The sequence below is a fragment of the Coregonus lavaretus genome, assembly GCF_964263955.1.
Source record: "Coregonus lavaretus genome assembly, chromosome: 24".
In the NCBI taxonomy this organism is placed as follows: Eukaryota; Metazoa; Chordata; class Actinopteri; order Salmoniformes; family Salmonidae; genus Coregonus; species Coregonus lavaretus.
This window is the reverse complement of record NC_140011.1, coordinates 37,657,763-37,682,041: the sequence shown is the minus strand read 5'-3', so window position 1 is coordinate 37,682,041 and position 24,279 is coordinate 37,657,763. Positions and strand designations below refer to the sequence as shown.

General features: G+C 42.8%; 1 protein-coding gene and 1 pseudogene across 2 annotated transcripts in view; both read right to left on the bottom strand.

Moving 5' to 3' along the window:
- LOC311099857 overlaps positions 1–4,500 on the bottom strand; it is a 28,769-nt pseudogene extending 24,269 nt beyond the window's left edge. The window contains exons 1-5 of the transcript XR_014615727.1: positions 4,489–4,500; positions 3,183–3,357; positions 2,475–2,649; positions 774–959; positions 429–616 (exon numbers count right to left, since the gene is read on the bottom strand). The product of XR_014615727.1 is annotated as an uncharacterized misc_RNA (transcript). The remainder of the gene's footprint in view (positions 1–428; positions 617–773; positions 960–2,474; positions 2,650–3,182; positions 3,358–4,488) is intronic.
- A 1,625-nt stretch (positions 4,501–6,125) lies between these two features.
- LOC311100061 (sodium/hydrogen exchanger 6-like) lies at positions 6,126–23,160 on the bottom strand. Its single transcript, XM_084140803.1, has 16 exons — positions 22,827–23,160; positions 22,357–22,556; positions 21,874–21,951; positions 21,674–21,750; positions 20,217–20,329; positions 18,542–18,647; positions 11,486–11,627; positions 11,131–11,236; positions 10,936–11,024; positions 10,693–10,806; positions 10,444–10,555; positions 10,161–10,314; positions 10,004–10,034; positions 9,715–9,800; positions 8,117–8,222; positions 6,126–8,046 (listed from the first exon to the last, which is right to left on the bottom strand). Exons 1-16 carry the CDS (start codon positions 23,101–23,103, stop codon positions 7,702–7,704), a joined length of 2,136 nt encoding a protein of 711 aa, XP_083996929.1. The 5' UTR covers positions 23,104–23,160; the 3' UTR covers positions 6,126–7,701.
- Between the last annotated feature and the right edge of the window lie 1,119 nt (positions 23,161–24,279).

Below are 24,279 nucleotides of genomic sequence, written 5' to 3'. Positions count from 1 at the left end.
ATTTCATTTGGTGGTGTTGGGTTGGGTGAGTTTCATTTGTTTGTGTTTTTTGGTGATTGGTTAATGACTCCCAATCGGAGTTAACGAGTGTCAGCTGTCGGCTCGTTATCTCTGATTGGGAGCCATATATATTCTGTGTGTTTTTCTCCTTGTGTTTGTGGGTTTTTGTTTCCTTGTGCTATGTTCAGTCGGTGTCATAGAGAACTTCACGTATCGTCTTTTGTTGTTTTTTCGTGGTCGCTTTGATAAATAAAGTCATCATGTTCACTCACAACGCTGCGCATTGGTCTCCTCCTTCAGACGATCGTGACAAGGGTTGAAATGTCTCCTATTGAATATAACCCAATCTTAAGAAAGATACTTGAATACCCCACAGAACCAACTGATACTAACCCAAATAAAAGTAAAACAATTGCTTTCAGCTTTACAACCTGACAAGCTGGCATGGCAGGCCCACTGTTTCCTCCAATCTGTTCCAGGTTCTTGGCACAGTCTGAGCAGAAGATGTCCCCTCCGTTGGCCACAAAGCGCTTGCTAGCCAGGCTCAGGGAGCACTTCTTGCAGTTGAAGCAGTACTCATGCCACGAGCTACCCTCGTAGTTCACTACATTGGTGGCTTTGAACAGGACAGAGAATAAACAACAAACAATTACAAATGTGTACAATCGTTCAATAGTGGAATTAGTGTGTGTGTTGTTTGTATGTATGTATGTATGTGTGTATGTGTGTATGTGTGTATGTGTGTATGTGTGTGTGTGTGTGTGTGTATTGACCTGTAATGGGGTTCTGGCAGCCGCTGCATTTCTTGGCTACAGTAGTCTTGTAGCAGTCCACACAGAAAGCCTTCTCCTCATTGGAGGTAAAGCGGGTCCCAGCCAGTGGCTTTCGGCAGGAGCTGCAGACAAAACACTCCGAGTGCCATGGCTGCTCCTGGTAGTTCACTCCCCTGTGGTAATGGCCTAGATAGGGGTCAGGAGAGAGTCAAGTCAGTTTAGAGGGGAATCCTCACTAGGGCCCTGTGTTTTGCGCAACCATGTGACATGCCTGGATTTCAACTTTTACTTACACTGAGCAAAAAAAATATAAACGCAACATGTAAAGTGTTGGTGCCATGTTTCATGAGCTGAAATAAAACATCTCAGACATTTTCCATAAGCACAAAAATCTTATTTCTCTCAAATTATGTGCACAAATTTGTTTACATCCCTGTTAGTGAGCATTTCTCATTTGCCAAGATAATCCATCCACCTGACAGGTGTGGCATATCAAGAAGCTGATTAAACAGCATGATCATTACACAGGTGCACCTTGTGCTGGGGACAATAAAAGGCCACTTTAAAATGTGCAGTTTTGTCACACAACACAATGCCACAGATGTCTCAAGTTTTGAGGGAGTGCGCAATTGGCATGCTGACTGCAGGATTGTCCACCGGAGCTGTTGCCAGAGAATTGAATGTTCATTTATCTACCATAAGCTGCCTCCAACGTCATTTTAGAGAATTTGGCAGTACGTCCAACCGGCCTCACAGCCGCAGACCACGCGTAACCACGCCAGCCCAGGACAACCACATCCGGCTACTTCACCTGCGGGATCGTCTGAGGGGGGTGGGGGGTGGTGCTGAGGAGTATTTCTGCCTGTAATAAAGACCTTTTGTGGGGGAAAACTAATTCTGATTGGCTAGGCCTGGCTCCCCATAGGGCGGGCCTGGCTGCCAAGTGGGTGGGCCTATGACCTCCCAGGCCCACCCATAGCTGCACCCCTGCCCAGTTATGTGAAATCCATAGATTAGGGCCTAATCAATTTTCTTATTTCCTTTTATGAACTGTAACTCAGCAATACGTGTGAAATTATTGCATGTTGCGTTTATATTTTTCTTCAGTATAGTTATTTTTCATCAAACTGTCCCTTTTCTTTTTACGTCAGGTGGTCCAGCACCATCCTCAGACAGTTGCTTACATGTTCTGGTTTAATTCTCATTTCTGGATAAGGCCTACAAAACCCTGGGAAAGTAACCATCTCTTCCACTTTACTTCTGTATTATGTCCCCTAATCTTTTGAATGGGCTTGATGATTATATCATCAAATTCATAACAATGTGGTCATAAAAAAAAATATATATATACAATTATATTTGTGTTTGTAGATTAATTTACTTCTGCCAGATGCCTTTTATGAAGTTTCTGCGCTGAAGACCATTACGCTACGTTTTTGTCTATTGAATACCATTCAAAAAGCTTACAAAAGTTCAAAAACGACTTGCTGAAAAATGCATACTTGCATACCGTAAACAGGATAGCATCTTGCTATGTTACATGACTGTCCATAACACAAGGTACTACTCATGTAATTTATATGGCAGAACAACTGGTTTCTAATCAACCATTTAGGTCCAATAGGCTTATTTAAAATGGACATCCATCAATTATATCAAAGTATTTTGATCTCATTTTAAAAAATCTAATCTTTACGTTACCTGCTAACAGCTGACACAGATCTTGGCAAACGTCTTCTCATGGCAAGGGTTACAGTAGATGTCCGTGCCTTTGGTCAGGAAGCTTTGAGAGTGTATGTTGTTGTTTTTTGACAGTGGAAACAGGTGAAGCAGTCCTCATGCCACACGTGGCCTTTATACTCCACATCCTCAGAGCTTTTAGGAAAGGAAAATATTCACATCAGTCTCTAGGAAGGTTTAAAGGGGAAATCCTGCGATTAGTAAATCCATTTTGGGACTTTTAAATTGATGATGTATACCCATTGATTCTTGAAGAATATAACTTAGTTCAGCTGTCATTCCCCATCAGAACCCCAAATATAAGCTTGTTTTACTCAATTGGTTGTAAACAATATAATTGTAAACAAACACTACATACCCTCAAAACATCAATTTTATCGATGGTCAGTCCTTCCATCCTTTGCTCTGAAAGTGGTTACATTTCTCCAGCCCCATCCATCAGCTATTTACCAATACAGTGGCAGGGTGGCCCTTTGTTATTATTTGAACAGCAGATTGCCCCTTTAATGGAACTTAACTGTAATTTAAGAAAGCGTTTACTAATTACATCTAAGTTCACATAATGCAGAGTATCTAAAAAATTAAGCATAGTGGGTATAAATATCACTTGCTGAATTTCATGTTAACTCATATCAGTGACAGTGAGTCTTAGCCCATAGTGCCCCCTACCGGCAAAAATGGCTTTGTAGCAGGCGTGACAACGAGGGGCATCTTCTCCGGACCTACACTTCCCACACATGATGCCGTCATCCTTAGCACTGAAAGACTCCTTGGCTAGCGGCTTGTAGCACTTGTAGCAGCGAAAGCAGTCCGCGTGCTAATAGCGGCCCTTATGTTTCAGCTCCTAAAGGAAGGAAGGAAGGAAGGAAGGAAGGAAGGAAGGAAGGAAGGAAGGAAGGATGGATGGATGGATGGATGGATGGATGGATGGATGGATGGATGGATGGATGGATGGATGGAAGGGCAGGGAGAAGAAGGGAAGGGAAGAGGGAACGAGAGTAACTGTTTTCTTCCTCAGATGCTGTGTAGACAGTGTGCACTCATAAACACGTCCAGTCAGTCTAGTCATGAAAACACATGCTGACAGTTTGCAGGTAAAGACAAACCCATATGGAAACACACAAAAAAACATATTTACATGTAATATATATATATATATTTATATATACATTTAATGCCAGTATCTTAGACCAAAGTAACAAGGTAAACAGAGCTGGAGCATCCTTTATCTTTCTGGACATGAAAAGGGGCTTGGTGCTTTACCTCACCTTAACCCAGTGGTATTGAAACTTTTTCAGCGGGGACCTAATTTTTTTTGCCAATAATTTCTGCCAACCCCATCCCACCCCAAGTCTAATGAAACAACCTTAAAATCTGTCCATTTAAACAACAAAAAAATCAACAAATAACCTTCAATTCATTACATTTTGATTGTTCTTATTCAAATTAAGAGAACCAATAAATATATTTACTTAATAAAGTTATATTTTTGAAATTATCTTTCTCCAAAACGTCTGTATTTTGTCCCATACAATAATCTGTGATTTATTTTTTATCTGGCTACACCACTGCAATTCACGACCCCAACTTTGAATACCACCGGATGAGGAAAATGTAATTGGAATTGGACTTTAACATCAGCTTGTGGTTAAAACAGAACTAAAGCAGAGCACAGCTTTCAGACACATGCACACAGCCACTTTAGCAGCTGGGCAAACAGGGTGGTATGTTGGCATCAGTGGAGGCTGCGGAGGGGTGCACAGCTCATAGTAATGTCTGGAACAGAGCACATGGAATGGTATCAAACACCTGGAAACCATGTGTTTGATACCGTTAAACTTATTCCACTCCAGCCATTACCATGAGCCCGTCCTCCCCAATTAAGGTGCCACCAGCCTCCTGTGGTCGGCATGAGTTTATCACTAAAGAATGTGGATGAAAGCTGAGAAGCAAGACGTCTGTAGACTGGTGGCACAGTCTGCTTCATGCTGTCAACAGTCTGCAAAATCTACTGAACTATTCTCAGAAACTGCCTATAGTCTAGTCCACACAGAAATACACACTAACCCTTACAACATTATACTTTTACTAAATTTAGACATGGGCCAGATGTCTATCAGCAGCTGACGGACACAAACCGATATGGGCCTTTTACAACGGGCTCTGTATGGCATCTGTGTCATCATAAGTTATGGTCACTTTCAAGAGGTAAGTACCCAAGAGGCCAAAACAGGCCATGTGTCTTAGTGAGACTCAATTTATTTACTTTCTGGTATCTCAGCCAACGCCCCAGCCAACTCAACACATTATTGCATATAGGCTTACAGTATTTATTTAAGTCTATAATTGTTTCAAAGGAAATATAATTCGGTGTTTACAGAAAGATCACATCTATTAAAGTAGGCATAGGCCTTTTATGAACGCTGGTGATGAGTTAACTGACGTCGCCAGAGTGGGTAGGCTATGGAATCCTGGACCCAATTCATTGGCAAACTGCAAACTATTAATAATAGGCTTGTTAAAAGGGGTAATGTAGCCTAGTGCTGATTCTAGCATAAAGCAGACATGAAATGCAATATTCTAAGGTGCAAATCAGAAACAGCCTAATATCAAATCAAATCAAATTGTATTTGTCACATACACGTGTTTAGCAGATGTTATATCGGGTGTAGCGAAATGCTTGTGCTTCTAGCTCAGACAGTATTATCTAACAATTTCACAACATATACCCAATACACACAAAACTAGTAAGGAATGGGATTTAAGAATATATACATAAATGGACAAGCAATGACAGAGCGCATTGACTAAGATACAGTAGAATATTATAGAATAGAATGCAGTATATACATATGAGATGAGTAGTGCAAGATATGTAAACATTATTAAAGTGACTAGTGTTCCATTTCTTAAAGTGGCCAGTGATTTCAGTAGGCAGCAGCAGCCTAGAATGTGCTAGTGATGGCTATTTATCAGTCAATATTGCCATGTATTATATCGAATGACTAACTGTACATTCGTGTTTACATAGCTTTTACATTTACAATTTAGGCTACTCGAAAAACATACCTCGCCAATAGCTATACAAGTCGTTTCTAATGTCCTTGTATTCATCAATTCCGACACAAGATTCAGATCTGTCCATGCAATTTACCAAGTTCAAAGAAAGTTATGTTGGACGCGCGCACGAACTCCCCGATATACACAAGCGCCACTTTTCTTCTGAACAGGATATAGCCTACTACAGTAAATGTACCCTACAAAAGACCAAACCACTCGTCCGGAGTCAAGACATCAGGGGGAAAAAATCAGGACTGGATACGACTGCCTTCGAATCAACGCAACAGTATTGCATTTCAACGCAGAATATTATTGGCCAAGACTTGAACGAACTTCAATGAACGATTAACCACTTACTGGTGTGAAATGTTGGTTGATCAGTCCATTTAAATGTGGCTACCACTATTCTTTACACGTTTAATACTGAAAGGAAGTGTTTGTGAAATACAACAAGTTAAAGTTATAACATACTTGTAAATAAATACAAAACAGTGAGATGGATTTGGTACTTGAAACAGAAAAAAAAGAATAATCCAAAATTAATGTTGTAGCCCAAGAGGAACATTTATTTTTATTCACGTTAGATTGACATATTTAGAATTTAGGCTACTGTACATTGAGACTGTGCATAACTTTGTCAACTACAAATGAGTAATAGAGATCTAAGATTGTCTCTCCCCACATCCAATTTAACTATATTTTTTTGAATTCACACAAAAACAAAACTATTCACAAAATAAAGCTACATCAATATCATACACCCAAATACTGTTGGAACAAGTAAAGGCTGCCTCACCTTTTCAGGTTCAATTTGCTGCTACTTTAACAACTGACCTTTAAGTTACTATGCTAAATATCAGAGCAGAACAACAATCCCATTTACAGATTAGTTCCAGTTAGACTATATGAACCATTGCATTCATAACATGTGGTTACTCTAGCTACTGTCGGTGGTAGGGTTGCATTGTAGTCAGGTCGTTCAACATAAGTTCGAGTGGCTCAATCTAAATAAAGATTACAATGCAAACAAATTATATGTAATAAAGCGCAAAAATCAAAATCTGTTCATAGTTTCTGCCCACCTGACTGAGAAAGAAAGGCAGGTATAATTCTTTGAAAACCAAAACTAATCCTGCATAGCAGGAGCTCAGGGAGTGACAGTTCCAGCTAGCTGTCTTGGAGCCCATACACACATTAAGCCCGACTGGACTGAGTCCATAGACAGCAGCTCTGTACGGTATTGTACCAAACCCTTCACCACAGCTTTCTGCTCAGGTCGTTAGATTCAGTATCAAGGCATCTGCTTATAGATAAGGGCCTTGTAGTGAACAGAGCAAGAGTGGAGTTATAAATCTCCAGACTTATAAATCTGCTTATGAACATTTCACTATTTCATTTAAAGTAATGACATATCTTAATAATTTCCACCTGCCTTCATTTGCAAATGGATATTAATACATTTGTGATCTACAACTAATGAATATTACAATTTACGGTAAAAGGTTCATAGTACAATATCACATTGAATTCCGCAGGGTCTTGGTATAACACTGAGCAGGGTTTCAAGTTATAATAATCCCAATTATTTACTGTAAATTATTAATGAATATGTACAAATCTGCATACATTAAAAAAAAAATATATATATATCATTAGGCACTTGTTTAAAACAGTTCAGCCTCCTAGATCCCTCAATACAAACGCCTCTGATTTAAATAATGACCCTCACGTCAGGCAGTAGCAGTCAGGTAGGAGAACTGAGCGCAACTTATTATTCAGAACTTACTAGCAACTAAAATACACCCTAAACTATTCGCGCAACATAAAAACCACCACTGAAATTCATATTTATGTTTCTGTGTTTTGAAAAAGGAACAAGCATGGCTCTTGAAACCACCAAAAATTCCCTATGGGGTAAGAGCAACAATGAAAACCTCAACATACAAATAAATAAGAGTAAATTAATAAATATAGGATGTACTTTTTAAAATATACAAATACATGAATGGACAGAGAGGAGAAAGAGGCAGGCATGGGTAAAGACCACAACACAACCCATTTTGCTTTTCAAAGCAGGGGTTGTTCAAGACCAAGGGATGGCTAGACAGAAAAAGGGAACCCTTGGCCTCTAGAGTCTGTTGCGTCTGGGATCGGAGAAGGGATCTGAAAAGGGATCGGAGAAAGGCGGAGGGGAGGTGGGGGGAGGGGGCAGGGTCAAAGTGGGTTCAAGGGGGTCGTCCATGGGCAGGACCAGACGTGTTCCTCTGATGACCAGTTCATGCTCCCCAAACGCCAGCTCCTGGTCCAGGGCCTCCTCCGAGGTCACACCCATGGTGGAGGCAGACAGGTGTTTATGGTTGGTGGTGCGGGCGCCCGAGGCATCGGTGCTCACTGTGACGTCACCATACATGGTTGCATTGCCGTCATTCAGGACCAGTTCGTCAGAGTCATCATTGTGCTGGTGCCCTTCATTCTAGAGAGAGAAGGAATCATGAACCACTACCATTACCTGTGTGTGTGTGTGTGTGTGTGAGAACACTCACCTCATATGCCTGAGTGCTGGTGAGACAGCGTGCCAAGGGGCCACAGCAGGCAGGCAGGGTGGCAGTGAGGGGTGGGCCGCTGTGAGTCAACAGGGGTTTCAGGTAGCTGGAGAAGGCTGCAGTCAAGGGATCTAATCCTCAAGGGACTCTAAACACTGTTATAAACCGGGTAGTTCGAGCCCTGAATGCTAATTGGCTGTTAGCCGTGTTATATCAGATCGTATACCACAGGTATGACAAAACATTTATTTGTACTGCTCTAATGAAGTTGGTAACCAGTTTATAATAGCAATAAGGCACCTCGGGTGTTTGTGGTATATCGCCACTATCCCACGGCTAAGGGCTGTATCCAGGCACTCTGCGTTGAGTTGTGACTACAAACAGCCCTTAGCAGTGGTATATTGGCCATATACAACACCACCTTGGGCCTTATTGCTTAATTATAGTGGTCTGAACCCAATCATCATTAATAAAGGAATAACCTCTATAAAGGCATTTAGTGCCTTGTCATATTTTCATTGAGGAATGTGTCTCACATGAACTGACTTGCCTTCACTTTGCAAAGGAAATTCATAGGAGTGGCCTCTAGTGTATAATTAAGCAATAAGGCCCGAGGGGGTGTGGTATATGGCCAACGTACGACGCAACGCGGAGTGCCTGGATACAGTCCTTAGCCGTGGTATATTGGCCATATACCACAAACCCCGAGGTGCCTTATCTATGAACGTTTGAACATCTTGGAGAAAAATCTGGCCTTAATGGCCATGTACTGTTATAATCTCCACCCGGCACAGCCACAAGGGGACTGGCCACCCCTCAGAGCCTGGTTTCTCTCTAGGTTTCTTCCTAGGTTCCTGCCTTTCTAGGGAGTTTTTCGTAGCCACTGTGCTTCTACATCTGCATCGCTTGCTGTTTGGGGTTTTAGGCTGAGTTTCTGTTTAGCACTTTGTGACATCTGCTGATAATAATGTTTACATATCTTGCACTACTCATCTCATATGCATATACTGTATTCTATACTATTCTATAATATTCTACTGTATCTTAGTCCATGCCGCTCTGTCATTGCTTGTCCATATATGTATATATTCTTAAATTCCATTCCTTACTAGATTTGTGTGTATTGGGTATATGTTGTGAAATTGTTAGATATTACTTGTTAGATATTACTGCACTGTCGGAGCTAGAAGCACAAGCATTTCGCTACACCCGCTATAACATCTGCTAAACACGTGTATGTGACAAATAAAATTTGATTTGATGTAAAAAAGGGCTTTATGAATACATTTGATTGATTGATTGATTGGTATTATAAACTGGTTACCAACGTAATTAGAGCAGTAAAAATAAATGTTTTGTCATACCCGTGGTATATACAACGGCTGTCATCCAATCAGCATTCAGGGCTCGACCAACCCAGTTTATAATGTTTAACATTGCATCCTGCACTGCCCTATACTGTGCATATAATCACCATTGAATAGTGTTTCCTCAATGGTTGGTCCAAGTTGAAGACTGGATTGTTATGGCTTCATATAATGACTCACAACCACATTCTAAAGGCTTTGGGTGTGTGACATGTTGCAAATAAAGGATACGTATTGTCGAAATTGTACCATATTCTGAAAGGCCAGGCACTCTCGTGTTTGGTGTTCCTACGTTGCGTTCCATCCGAAACAGTCACCTGCTCAAAGACATAAAAGTGATGTGTTGAGAAGACACATAAGAGCATGTGACTTCTGTAATACCATAACGGTACAACAGCAATCTCCAATTGTGCACTATTCGTATTCCTTTGTCCACACAATGCTACCCTGTAAACTGACTTCTGCTGTCCTTTAGAAGCAAATTTCAGAATCATGAACAATCAGATGGTTGGTTACTTACTGAGCTGTCTTGGTCCGAGTCCACTCCCACACTAGCACAAACACAAGGATGAGAATGTGTAAGAAGAACATACAGTAGAGCTATTTATCCATCCATCTATATCGAGGCATGATGATCAAACTAGTGGTGAAAGTTGTGACATCTAGGTGAGACTCACTGTATGCTCATGAAGGAGAGCATTGGGGTGGTGCCGCCTCCACACACCCACACAGTGAAGAAGACGATCAGGAGGGTGGTGGAGAACATCATCTGCCGGGCATACGTGGCCGTGTCCCGGATGGAGAGGGCAAAGGTCATAGCCCCCCGCAGGCCTGATCAACAGATATCAGAGAGGACAGTGAATTCAGAGAAAACTACACAAACAACAACAAACATGATCTACAGACATCATCAATCATTCAACTCCTTCTAGTACATGACAACTATAGACAGCCTCCTACCTGCAAACATCATAACATGTTGGAAGTTAGACCCAATTTTGTTCTTACGGCCCAAATTGAGCAAGAAAGAGAGGGGGTAGATGTTGGCTGCCCTGCCAAGGAATACTGCAATCTGGTAGGGGACAGCAGTAAAGGAAAGTGGCTTCTGGATGGGAAAAACTACATCCAGTTATAATTTAAGACATTACACTGGCTGTATAAAAAAGAAAAAACACCTCTCTCTCTCCCTCTCTCTCTTTTTAAGGATACAAATGCTCCAATGATGAACAAGGGATTGAACACATGGGACTGGAAGGAGAACAGCGTCAGGCCCATATAGGAAAATATGAAATTCTCCGCCAGGAAGTTCAGGAGCTCAAATAGCTTTGGGACGAGAGACAAAAACAATATCAACGAAAACAAAGTATTTAATATTAAAATGTTAGGCCAGGCATAGCCTAACAACAACCAACAGCATGGTTAAGACAAATAGACTGGTATGTGTTCCAGTACCTGTTTGGTCCTGTCCTGGGAGTCAGGAGAAAGGTTGTTGAAAGTGTAGTGAGCTTGGGTCATCCCACAGAACAACACGGCTACCACACCTGAACGAGGAAGTCCACACAGATCAGCATGTGTTGGGGACTCACCTATGAAAGGTAAGCTTGAAACCGTGTGTGTACGTGTTTGTGTAAACGCTGCATTAGTTACCAGTCATTTCACAGGCCTCAGCCAGCAGGAAAGTGCTCCAGGACATGAGGAAGAACAGGGCCGTCTCCAGCAGGGGGAAATCACGCAGCTTGGTGAACTTGGTGACGTGAGGAGCGACAGGTCAAGGAACAGACAGAGAACTTCAATCCATCACAGAAACATCCCAACATTCAGGATGAGATAACACCATAACATAGCAAACGCGTTACTTCTGGAGAATAGAAGCTGTAATGCTTTAAACCCCAAGTTGCCTAGATAAAGCAGATTAGCAGACTTTCAATTTCAATCTATGAAATTCACAGGCTTTTCTTTTGAATGAATGCCATCGTCTGGCACGAAGGTGGCGAAAGGATATCAGTGCAGTCATGACGCCGGTGGCCACACCGAGGGCGAAGGATCCACTGAAGACCCCAAGGAACACACCAAAAGACTTGATCATGGCTGTGGCGTCGAAGGTGTGGCTGTTGTCCCCGGCTGGCTGGTAGGCACCTATGGAGCTGTAACCAGTGCAGACACATGGAGCCAAAGACAGGTGTAAGAGTCAGGAGGCTCTACTACTAACAACTCATATGTTTGCAATGCAAAAGTAAAGGGAAAACGTGAAGAAATCAGTAAGATATAGTATCTCTGCAACATCTGTACATGGGTCGTTCCACAAAATAAGTCCCTTTTGTGTCCCTTTTATATTTTAAGTAGAAATTGTGCACCAATATTGAATTCTAAATGTTATAATAAATGAAGTGCCCTTTAATATAGACCACATGGAAAATTCCATAAATGTGAATCAAGACTTTCTAAAGTGCCAAGATTCTGCATTTTGACATGTCCCTCTGTGACTTCTAGGAAGATTTTAGCCCACTTAACCCAAACATTTCTCCCAACTTTTCACCGTCATGGTAAAGCCCTAGTTATTTTGTTGCTTTGACAAAGTCATTTCAGAAAAGTATTATTTATTTCATGTGATTAGTGATTCATTTGAAAGTAACTGTCTAGTGTTTCCAGATTTCCATTAAATATGACCTATAATTAATTACAATATGAGTTAAATAGTTTTCCAAAAAAAAAAGAGATAATTAAGTATACTAAACAAAAATATAAAATCAACATGTAAAGTGTTGGTCCCATGTTTCATGAGCTGAAATAAAATATCCCAGAAATGTTCCATACGCACAAAAAGCTTATTTCTCAAAAATGTTGTGCACAAATTTGTTTACATGCCTGTTAGTGAGCATTTGTCCTTTGCCAAGATAATCCATCCACCTGACAGGTGTAGCATATCAAGAAGAAGCTGATCAAACAGCATGATCATTACACAGGTGCACCTTGTGCTGGAGACAATAAAAGGCCACTCTAAAAAATGTGCAGTTTTGTCACACAACACAATGTCTCAAGTTGTCTCAAGTTGAGGGAGCGTGCAATTGGCATGCTGACTGCAGGAATGTCCAGCAGAGCTGTTGCCAGATAATTGAATGTTCATTTCTCTACCATAAACTGCCTCCAATGTCACTTTAGAGAATTTGGCAGTACGTCCAACCAGCCTCACAACCATGGCTGCGCCCCTGCCTAGTCATGGGAAATCCATAGATGAGGGCCTAATGCATTTATTTAAATTGACTGATTTCCTGTTATGAACTGTAACTCAGTAAAATCTTTGAAATTGTTGCGTTTATATTTTTGTTCAAAATATGTTAAAAAGCATATTTTCTGTGTTAGAATGGTGTAGATGTTAAAATGTCAGTCGCGCTGTCGCTCCCGCTCACCTCACTTTTACAAGTATACATTCTTCCTTAAAAAGAGCGTGAAGGGCAACGTGCCGAGTGACCTCACTCATATTATCATAGAACTGGGGTTACGTTAAGTGACCTAACGTTTTATTTCAAATAATAGTTTGGTCACTCAGCATTGGACATCGACAACTCCGGTAGATCTCGCATACCCTCCGAAGCCAGGAAGTCTAGACAGACTCAACTCTGAGGTCCCGACTCCCAGCACACCTGTGCCGCCAAGATCGGTAAAACCTATGGAGAAATAAGGGGGAGTACCCCTAAATGTCGCATAAATCTCTTTGAACAGAGATTCCATAAACCATGCTCATGACGCAACCACACCTCTGGTGGAATAAGCTCTGAAGCCCTCCAGAGGTGGTCAACCCAATGTCCTATAATAATCTACACTTATCCAAAGGATAAACACTTGGCGAGAAATGGGTCTCCCTGCGTGGGGAGGTGCCAAAAACGGGGCTCTCGTCCTGTCCATGTAGAAGCACAAAACATGCACAGGATACAAGCAGTGGAAACACTGTTCCTCCATGGAGAAAAACAGAGGTAGGCACAAAAAAGGGTTTAGGTTGAAGTAACCTTGGATAATCCCAGGGCAAGGTACAGGCACGAGTGGTGAAACTGATAGTGCGTACGGCTCACTCACTCGCTTTGTGGATGCAATGACTAAGGAAAGAGGTATTAAATGAAAAATCAAATTTCCACGCTTTCGAGCGGCGGCTGTGAAATGGCCTCAAGCACAACAGAAAGATCCCATGATGGGACTGGCTGTTAGGGTACTGAGCGTAGGCGACGCGCGCCCTTCATACAGCAGGCGGAGATGGCAGCCAAATACACCTTTATAGTGGAAAAGGCTTTTCCCTTGTCCAAAACGTCCTGTAGAAGCAGAGTATCTCTGGAACGGAGCAAAGAAAGGGAATGCTGCGTTGGTGATTCCTCTTTCAAACACACGCCACTTATTGTCATAGAGCAGCGAACGTGTGGAAGGGGCAGTAGGCCTGTCGCATTAGGATTCATCCTTTCACGGGCCAGGCCCAAAGAGCCACCATATCCGGACAGGGATGGAAATTCTCAGTTCGCTGGGGTCAGCATATCCCTGCGTAACGGTAGCTTCCAGGGTGTAGGCGAAGTACGCCTGCCTGTAGCTGAAAACTGCTATACTGTATAACAGTGAGACTGACAGGGCCCATAAGCCTGGAGATTTAGGCATGTAGAACGCAATTTCTCCTTAAAGCAACTTTACTAGAGGGAGTGTACCGTCGTTGTATCGCTCCTGCACCAAAATAAGCTGTCTGATGACAGCTAGGCTCTCCCACGGTGGGGAGGCTAGACATTAATATCAGTTATAGCAAGAGTGCACATGCAGGGGAGCAGAGTGGAAGATCTGTTAGAGGCATAACCCTTGGAAGCACATGCAAAATGTGTTCTGATTGTCCCATAGCCACCGAGCCATTATGGTACCCATGTAGTGAATGGCGGGGCAGGGAAATGAGCCCGGGACGCTGATGTGAGAACAACACTAAGCATAGTGTCCAATTGTGGCTATCGAGACGGGCACCTGCTGCGTCTAACAGTCTGGGAGTTCGTCTGCTAGATGTGGGGAGCAAACGCGCCCAAATGGTTGCGGGTCACCAGTGCAGTCAAAACCCTATCCTAGGATAGAGTGGAATTGACGCAAATCTTTGCTAGTCAGCGGGGTGTGTAGGTGCTCTCGTATGCCTGAGACAAGGATGACCTCTGGTGGCGTAGCGACGAGTCACTAATAAGGAGCTATGTGCCCATGACAAGGTGCCTGGATGCAACAGAGAAGGTTTATGAAGAGGAACGGGGATAGCGCTTGAGGGCGACTGATGTTCTGTCGTCCTACTCCTGGCTGACCTAAGCAGACACAGAGGGAGAGCGAACAGATTGTCTTCCGCCATTGGCTGAAATAATCAAGTGGGAGGGCACTCGGGTGAGCGAAGTCCAACTCCCAATTGTACCACTGTTTTTAGCGAGGTCAATATATGAGCTGCTGTATCGTGGATTGGTAGAACAAAACAGAGAAATTCCTCCAGTACCACCACCACCGGGTGAGGAGAGATGTCTACGCTGAACTGGAGACAGGAGCACGCTGCCCCTCTCACAAGCTAGGGATCGAGTCCTAGGATCTCTAGTCATCCTGGCCACCAGGGGGCTTGGGAGGGCAGAATTTTGCTGTGACTGCAGCGAAGGACTGCTTACCTCCAGGTCTGCCCTGGTTCAGGGGTTTACCCTTGCTATATAAATCACAAGGCTCTGCGGGGGGTAAAAAGCTATATATTTATGGAGGCAAAGTGCTATAAGTACGGGGTGGGAACAGTGCTTGGTGGAGACTGAATTTTACCCGTCCAGCCTCCGCTTGACCCTAAAGCGATACCGAGGGGAGAGCTTTAGCTAGCATCAGCTAGACTGTCTTAATGCCGACCCGTGGACCGGATCATAGAATGGCGACCGGATCAAACAGTAAGTACAAAGCAACTGGGTGCTAGACAAATTATGTATGAGGGTTAAGTTAGTAATAACAAGACAGTATTTAGCTGGCCTGTTGGCGTTAGCCGGGAGGGCTGGTAGCCTAGCTTGAGTTAGCACAGATCGGTTCTCAGTAACGCCATACAATACTCGCGGGACTCTGGGTCACTGACGGCTGCCTAGGCATGTTAACTAGGTTAAGCGTGTGCTAGATGACGCTAAGCCATGAGGTTCTCATAGTTGATATTAGCTAGCCAGTGTTCACCCAATGCAGTGGGTTACTGTGCTGGCTATAGCTAGCACCATGTTTGCAGAGGAGAGCTGTGTTGCTATTCGGTCTGGAGAGCCTCTTTTGACCGTAGTACCGTTCAGTTTTAGCCGTAGCTAGCAGGCAATTCCAGGAATTTGAGTGCTTGGCTGCTAGGTCGCCCAGCACAGGGGAAAAACTGTAGCCATAACTCTGGGAGAGATGGTTCTGTCACCCGGGTTATACGTAGGCTACTCAAAGCCTGAGCATGGGGTCGTACAGTTCAGCTAGCTAGTGGTAGCCTAGTGGGCTAAACACCTAGATTTAGTTTGCACTTTGTTAGCCGGAGAGCATCATGTCGCTCTACAGGCTGAAAATTGGTGAGCTAGCTGGTTAGCTTCAACTTGTTGGGAGCTCCAGCAGTCGACACAGATGGAATGTGTCCCTCCCTGACATAAAAAGACCCACACGGGCAAGACGCTGGTCTTGCCCTGTGGAAGGGGTAGAGGTAGCCATAGGTCCGGTATGGAAACCCGGGCTATGTATGTGTTGTTTGACGCTTGGCCGTGTAGCTAGCTAGTCTTGTCGTTAGCTATATAGCGTTCACCCAGTGGATTAGTAGTCTAGCTATTGCAGCACACTGGGAAGAGGTAGCCATAACTCTGTTGGAGTAAGCTACAAGCCTGGGGCTATAAGTCTGGTTGTAGGTGGTACGCAGTAACTTGAGAGCACCAAGTGGAGCGTTGCTCTATAGGCTAGAGAATCACCCACGACCGCAGTACCAAAAGGTAGGACCGGTCAGCCTAGCCAGCGAGGGCACTGGTAAGTAGGTGGGGAGAAGAATGCTACCCTGTAGGTAGAGAGAGAGAGCTAGCTCTAGTCATGTGCGCTGACGCTTAGCTGTGTTGTTGCTAGCTAGTCCTGGCGTAGAAAGCTAGTGTTCCCCTTCAAGGGTTAATCACTCTGGTGCTAGCACACTACTAGCTGAAGAGAAGATGCATTCTTCGTGAGCTAGCTGGGTTAGCTTCGCCTGAAGCGAGAGTTAGCAAAGTCTCAACTCTCTTCCTTCCTCCACCTCAATGGGAATAAGAAGCACAAAGTGGTAGCTAGGTGGGCTGGTAAGGGCAAAGCTAGTCATGTGAAGCTATCTCGCCAGAGGAAAGTTTTACACTCCGGTAAAATGTTCATCCTCTCAACAAGTAGCGGAATTCCTACGCTCGGCAGCGAAACCTCACGGATTCGCCTCTGAACAGTTTAGCAGGAAAGCAGTAGTCCGAGTCGATGCTGAGGAGAGTATGAAAAACTATTACGACCTCGTAAGGAAGAACAAAAGTGAGGTGAGGGAGCGACAGCGCCTTATAAAGGAGCGGGGTCCCCACTATTGGCTGTCGCTCCTGTCTGTCTATGATAGACGTTGTGTGATAGGAGTTCCTTATTGACCAAGCCCAACGAAGGCGTTACCCATACTGAGTGACTATTTAAAATAGAACTCTCGTTTTAATATGGTGACACATTGAATTAATAGTCAAATCATAGTGTAAAAGCAGGTGAGCTGTTAATAATATTTTTCGACATTTTCTGGTGTTTTGTGGTGAAAAACTGAGTGGGTCGAGCATAACACGTCAACCTTGTTACCCATAGATAGACAGGGAAGACATTTTATTATCAATGTAAAAAGATATTGTGAAGCTTACATTCTCCTGATGCACACAACAAGCTTCCATTCCCCTGTAACAAGGGGATTTATGGCCAATGTAAGATGAAATCATCAACCCTGTTACTTTATTTGGCACTTACTATAGTAGTTTTTTTTCTCTCTCCACCAAGTTACACTACCCAAAAGGGACTCATTTCGTGGAACGAACCACATCTTTTGTATTTACAGCACAAAAGTCTGGGGAGGTGCTTACCATGTCTACATAGCTAGCAGCTATGCCTACCACACAGTTATAAGAGCCTCTCCTTCCAAAACTGAAGGGGAAATGATCATTTGTGAAACAAATCCCAACCTATAGGAACCCAACTCCACTCCACACAGGTCTCTTGATCATTTAATGGTGTGAGAACAGATTGATTAAAAGGTCTGACTTGGCATAGGCTAATTTAATTGCTAATTGAGATGCTAATTAAGAAATATGCTGATTGTAAACCCCACAAGGACTGCAGTTGGGTTCCACACACTCTAAACGACCAGGACAGCAAATAGCCTGCACAGCAAAAAAGAGCAAAACTGAGAAAGTTTAGAGAACTATACACACTGAAAAAAAAAAAAAAAAAAAAAAAACCAACACGTAGGCTACACCCGTTCTACACGAACAGCAAATCACCAGCGCATACTCCCTTACAAGAGGAATTATGTTTTCCACAACGCCCACTTTTAACCCTGGTATTTACTATAAATAAGTACACAAGGTACCAAAAACAACGCCATCTGCTGTGCTGAGCAGGTCTTCAGTAGGGGTCACAACATAAGAACAGTCCATTGTTGTAACCACTTAGGCCCTACTCAAGGACCTGTTTTCATTAGCTGGTCATTTGCTGAGCCTACAGTAACCTAAAGTAGCAGGAGGAATGGGGTATAGTAAAGCTGGGTGAGGCAGACTATAACCATAGCCCACCTAGGGGGGCTCCCCTGTTCCTCTACCAATGCTGTGGTCTCTCCATGGCCATGCTGGGCCTGCCTGCTCTGCTTTTCGTAATGCAGAAGAACTCTGTATACAGGTGCCCAGTAAAATGTGAGTGGGTGGGGTTAGTGTCTGCACAAAGTCAACACATCTCCAAACACCAATGAAAGTGACAGGATTGGACAACATAGACAAGAAGATGAGGAGAGGTGCTCGATGTGATGTTACTGTGTGTGGTGCTCATTGACATGTTGAAAAGGACGGAGACTTACGAAGACAGGACTATGGCCACAGCGTCGTTGAGTACACTCTCTCCAAACATCAGGGCGTACAGGTCCACATCCACCTTCAGCTCGTTGAATATGGCAAGTACTGTCACTGTGGGAGCAACAGCAGGAACGTCACATACTTACACTCCATATGATTGCAATGAAGGCTAACCCGAATGCTTAAAAGCAATGAAGGCTAACCCGAATGCTTAAAAGCAATGAAGGCTAACCCGAATGCTTAAAAGCAATGAAGGCTAACCCGAATGCTTAAAAGCAATGAAGGCTAACCCGAATGCTTAAAAGCAATGAAGGCTAACCCGAATGCTTAAAAGCAATGAAGGCTAACCCGAATGCTTAAAAGCAATGAAGGCTAACCCGAATGCTTAAAAGCAATGAAGGCTAACCCGAATGCTTAAAAGCAATGAAGGCTAACCCGAATGCTTAAAAGCAATGAAGGCTAACCCGAATGCTTAAAAGCAATGAAGGCTAACCCGAATGCTTAAAAGCAATGAAGGCTAACCCGAATGCTTAAAAGCAATGAAGGCTAACCCGAATGCTTAAAAGCAATGAAGGCTAACCCGAATGCTTAAAAGCAATGAAGGCTAACCCGAATGCTTAAAAGCAATGAAGGCTAACCCGAATGCTTAAAAGCAATGAAGGCTAACCCGAATGCTTAAAAGCAATGAAGGCTAACCCGAATGCTTAAAAGCAATGAAGGCTAACCCGAATGCTTAAAAGCAATGAAGGCTAACCCGAATGCTTAAAAGCAATGAAGGCTAACCCGAATGCTTAAAAGCAATGAAGGCTAACCCGAATGCTTAAAAGCAATGAAGGCTAACCCGAATGCTTAAAAGCAATGAAGGCTAACCCGAATGCTTAAAAGCAATGAAGGCTAACCCGAATGCTTAAAATTACCAACACAAAGGCTAAAGTAGTTCATAAAACTGTTAAATGGAGTTGACAGCTAAAGCATATTATAGCACTGTGTACAGAATTGGCCCCTCAAACTCAACTCTAGACTTCGAAGCCAGTTCCACTGCTTTTTTTCATTGTTCCCCTATAAAGGGTTCAGCATGCTTCGATTCGGCTAGGTGAACTGAACGCGTTTGCTCGCATACTCCCTTAAAAAGATCTTCACTTGAACATTTTGAAAAAGTGGCAATAGTACTGTTTGTCCATCTTGAGACGCCGTAGCCAGTATACACTTCCTCAAAAGTCTGACGTTTTTGCCAAGAAGATCTTAGTCGCGCAATTTTACATATAACAGATGTCTGGTGCAGTAATTCTCAAGTGAAATAATGTGCATGACGATGAGTTGTCTCTTATTGAATGACAACAAACACTTAATTGAAGAATTCCTACTGTTGACCAATCACTTCGGCTACCAACTTCGGCTTACCTCGAGAGAAAAAGATTGTGCGCATGAACAGCCGAAAAAACCCTTGCCGAAGACCAAAAACGTCACAAAATGCTGTCATAATATATGCACGAACTGTTCCGAACTGATTCGGATGGGAAGCATGTGGACGTCTTAATCAGGCACTGATTTAGACCCGGGACACCAGGTGGGCGTAATTAATTATCAGGTAGAACAGAAAACCATCAGGCTCCGGACCTCGTAGGGTAAGAGTTGAATAGCCCTGGTATAGGCTATGCTAGTCAGGGCGGGGATGATTACCTGGGTCTGTGGCTGAGACAATGGCACCAAAAAAGAGGCAGTCAGTAAAGAAAAAGTCCCCTCCCAACTGCCCAACCGCCTTCATTAATGTCACACAGCCATACATAACCAGCCTGTAAGAGAAAAGAGAGTGATTAATCACGAAAGCAGAACAAAAAAAGACCATGATTAGGAGGAATTTCATGAAATTTGATCCATAGAAGGGTCCTTTGTAGAAATATGTATCTAAAAGCATAATTGAGAAATAATTGATCAAAGTTTACATATTTATGACCCAGGCCTCCTTTAAGACTCCATAATGTTTCACTCAAGACCGTGATTAGTTCATAATTCCAACAGGTTTGAATCTTTTAGTTTATGACAAATCACCCACAAATGTATGTCTCCTTCAGTGGTTCCCAACCAGGGGTCCAGGGACAATTGACAGGGGGTACTTGAGAAGACTCATGAGACCATAGGCCTACTGGTAAAATGCACATGAGGATGTACTTCAGGGGTATTCCGGGCACAGCAAAATTCAGTTGTTGGTACAGTAACCAAAAAAGGTTGGGAACCACCGTGCTACAACACAAAGCTGAAACCACTCCAAAATAACCAGTGTTTCCCCTATATCCATTTAGCAGCGGCAACTGAGTTAGAAAGGATGCCTGTATCTTTGTAGTGACTGGATGTATTGATACAACATCCAAAGTGTAATTAATAACTTCACCATGCTCAAAAGGGATATTCAATGTCTTCTTTTTTTTTTTTTTTACCCATCTACCAATACGTGCCCTTCTTTGCGAGGCATTGGAAAACCTCCCTGGTCTTTGTGGTTGAAATTCACTGCTCAACTGAGGAACCTTACAGATAATTGTTTGTGTGGGGTACAGAGATGAGGTAGTCCTTCAAAAATCATGTTAAAACACAATTATTGCACACAGAGTGAGTCCATGCAACTTATTATGTGACTTGTTAAGCACATTTCTACTCCTGAATTTATTTTGGCATGGCATGCCATGTATGCCAATTCAGCTTTTACAGTGCCTTATAGACTTAAAAAAATTGCTAAACATCATTCCACGTCAAGGGTGTGAATGCTTTCTATAAGGCACTGTAAAAGCTGAATTGGCATACATGGCATAGTCGTGGCATAGTTGTGGTATAGTCATGGCATGGGGCCCCTATTGATTTTGTTATACTGTTTGAGTCAGTCAGATAGCAGAAGAACACAGCATAACCAAAGGCAAAATGTGTAGAATTGCACGAAATTTGCTTTAAAATTGTAATATTTTCCCTCTGCCTCATGGCAAAATGTGTAGAATTGCAGGAAATTAGCTTTAAAACATCAAAGACTGTCATAGGCCACGCCCATTTATATGCCCCCCCCCCCATGCCAACTTTGCCACCACTGCAAAAAAAAATCCTAGTTGAAACACTGAACCACGTTTTTGACCGTTTTAAAGAAATGGGCTCACCCAATGACAAAAGATGATATGACTGTCCCCATGAAAGCATAGGCAAGGATGGACCCCAGGTTCCTGAAGAAATGTCGCTGAAACACAATGGAGGTGTAGGGGAGACAACAAAATAGTATTCCAGTTTAGTACACCAGAATGAATACAGAATCCTTTATTATGGTGCAGGCACACAGTCTTCAAGCCATGAAGTGTCTTACCCGCTTCAAGCTGTAGCCAGCATGGAAGATGATTGGAGGCAGCAAGATGTTGAAAAACACTTCAGGGTCAAAGGTCACCTGACAGAAAATAAAGAAAAGTTAGATAACTAATAAACCCACACTGCAACAATCTATACACTACCATCTGATCACCTATTTTCTGTGAGTGGTTGTCTTTGCCGAATCACTCCTCTGCAGGCAGCTCAAAGCTTATCAGACAACATCCAGCCCATGTTTATGGTTGTAGGCTTTGTCACAAAAGTATTAAATAGCTCCCTTTCCTCCTCTTCATTCATTACTGATCTGGAAAGACTTGATGGGTAAAAGCAATATGATGACTATCAAGTCTTTTCAGCCATCAGTGGTCATGATGGGAGACAGTGAAAGGAGACCATTTCAGAGTAGACTACTGTCCAGGTCTAGGACCATCCAGTCTGCTGGCAATACGTGTGTAAGTTGAGAGTGAGTGAAAGAGTAATGTACCTTCCTGAGCATCTCATCATCCTGCACGTCATGCCCCTTAACAGTGCTGACTTCACCCTTCAGTGTGTACTCATAAAAGCGCCCGCTGACATTGACCAGAAGAGTTGCTGGGCTGGCATTCACACTGCAGTTCATAGTCACATTGTTCATATTTCGTGGCACATGAACACCAAAACGAAGGATCACCCCCACCAGCAGACCTGAGGAGCGGACAGAGATAGAGGTCAGTCAGACATGCAAACATACAAGATGCAAAGAGGTGTCAAATACATCTTATCAAGAAATAACAAGTACAAGTTAATATGGGCATAATGCATGAAAGTCAAGGCATGCTATTTCATTGCCATCTTGCAACGCTGTGGCATGAACTGGAGAATGTAGTTCACTCAAGTGTTGTCATTCTGAATTATATAGCTAACGTTAGCTAGAAAGCTACTATAGCTAGCTACAGAGTTCACGACGGTCCTCACCATAGATCATAGCCAGTCCTGTTTCGTGTAGAAACCTGAAGCGACGGTGTTTAAACAGCCAAATGGTTAAAATAGTGAGAGTTAAGAGCATTATGAATATAAGAAGGTTGGCACTGTCTTGTCTATGGCTTTCCTCAGCCCTCCTCTCAGTAGCAACATTGTCCATAGCAGTATTCTCGCCTTGACTGCCCACTAAAAGAAATGTAAACAGACAAGGTAAAACAAACAATGTCTTCGACGCCTTTAGAGCAGAATTTGGTTTTGTTCTTAGTCCCATGATTAGACAGTGATGACTATCAGACACCAAATAGCTATGAGTAGGTAGCTTGACTAGTATTCGGCCAGCAGCACAAATGATGACGCTACTTTTGTATGGTAATGACAAAACCTTCAAAATAAATGCCCGCATTTCAAAACATTGCAACGTGAATAACTCATTCAAACTATATTCAATTTTAATCTATGTGCCTATAAGCATATGCAAGAACGAATTTATGAAAATAATTAGAAATATGTATATATATATTTTTTTTAAATACAATGTTCAGTTTTGGGCAGTAGAGAGAACTATTGAGAAAAAACTATTCTAGGTGCGGAAGTAAAAGTGGGGTTGGGAATACTCAGTAGGGTCTGTAGAATCTATTTATGGGATTATTTCATGGGGGACTGAGGTCTAAATACCAAGCAGCAGGATATTATCCTGGCAGAACAATCTAGTATTTTTATTCTTCACAGTAAGAGTCCCCCTGCAAAGATGCAAAGTTTTGGGAATATCGATTTTTCTAGCACGATAGTGCAGTACAACCGTTTTTCACACTATTGCAACCACCTAATTTGATTTATATAATAACCAGCAGCACTTTCTACCTCACCCATTCCATTGGACCCAATGCAATACACAGTAGGCCTATTGAATTATTGGAGTAGAAACTGCTGCTGGATATTAAGACATTCTAATTCTACAGACCCTACTGAGTAATCCCAACCCCACTTTTAACCTTCGCACAGAATCGTTTTTTCTCTATTAGCCAATATGTAATTTATAGGCCTACTGTGTATTGCATTGGGACCAATGGAATGGGTCGAGTAGAAAGTGCTGCTGGATATTATATACGTCACATTAGGTGGTTGCAATGCTGTGAAAACCGCTGTACTGCACTAGAGTGCTAAAACAAATCGATATTACCAAAATGTAGCGTGTTTTTGCAAGGGGACTCTTATTTTGAAGAATATAAATCATCGATCTTGCCGCCGCATAATATCTTGCTGCTAAGAGAACAGTAACCTCGTCCCCAGGCTTAGTATCTCTGGCTTCTCGGCTATTGCGCATTTTGGCGGAAGTGTAATGCCACAGGGCTCGTTCGAGATTGGCGCCGACAGTGCAAACCACAGCCGACTGACTGATCTACAAATCACCTTGCATCATAAATAACTATTCAGCATTATTTGTAGA

Excerpts from the sequence above, each read along its gene's own strand:
- LOC311100061 (XM_084140803.1), bottom strand. The coding sequence starts at position 23,103 with ATGGGACTAAGAACAAAACCAAATTCTGCTCTAAAGGCGTCGAAGACA. Across the intron at positions 10,315-10,443 it reads ACATGTTATGATGTTTGCAG|GCCTGCGGGGGGCTATGACC; the intron begins GTAGGAGGCTGT and ends TCTGTTGATCAG. Across the intron at positions 10,035-10,160 it reads CTCTCCTTCATGAGCATACA|TGTGGGAGTGGACTCGGACC; the intron begins GTGAGTCTCACC and ends TGTTTGTGCTAG.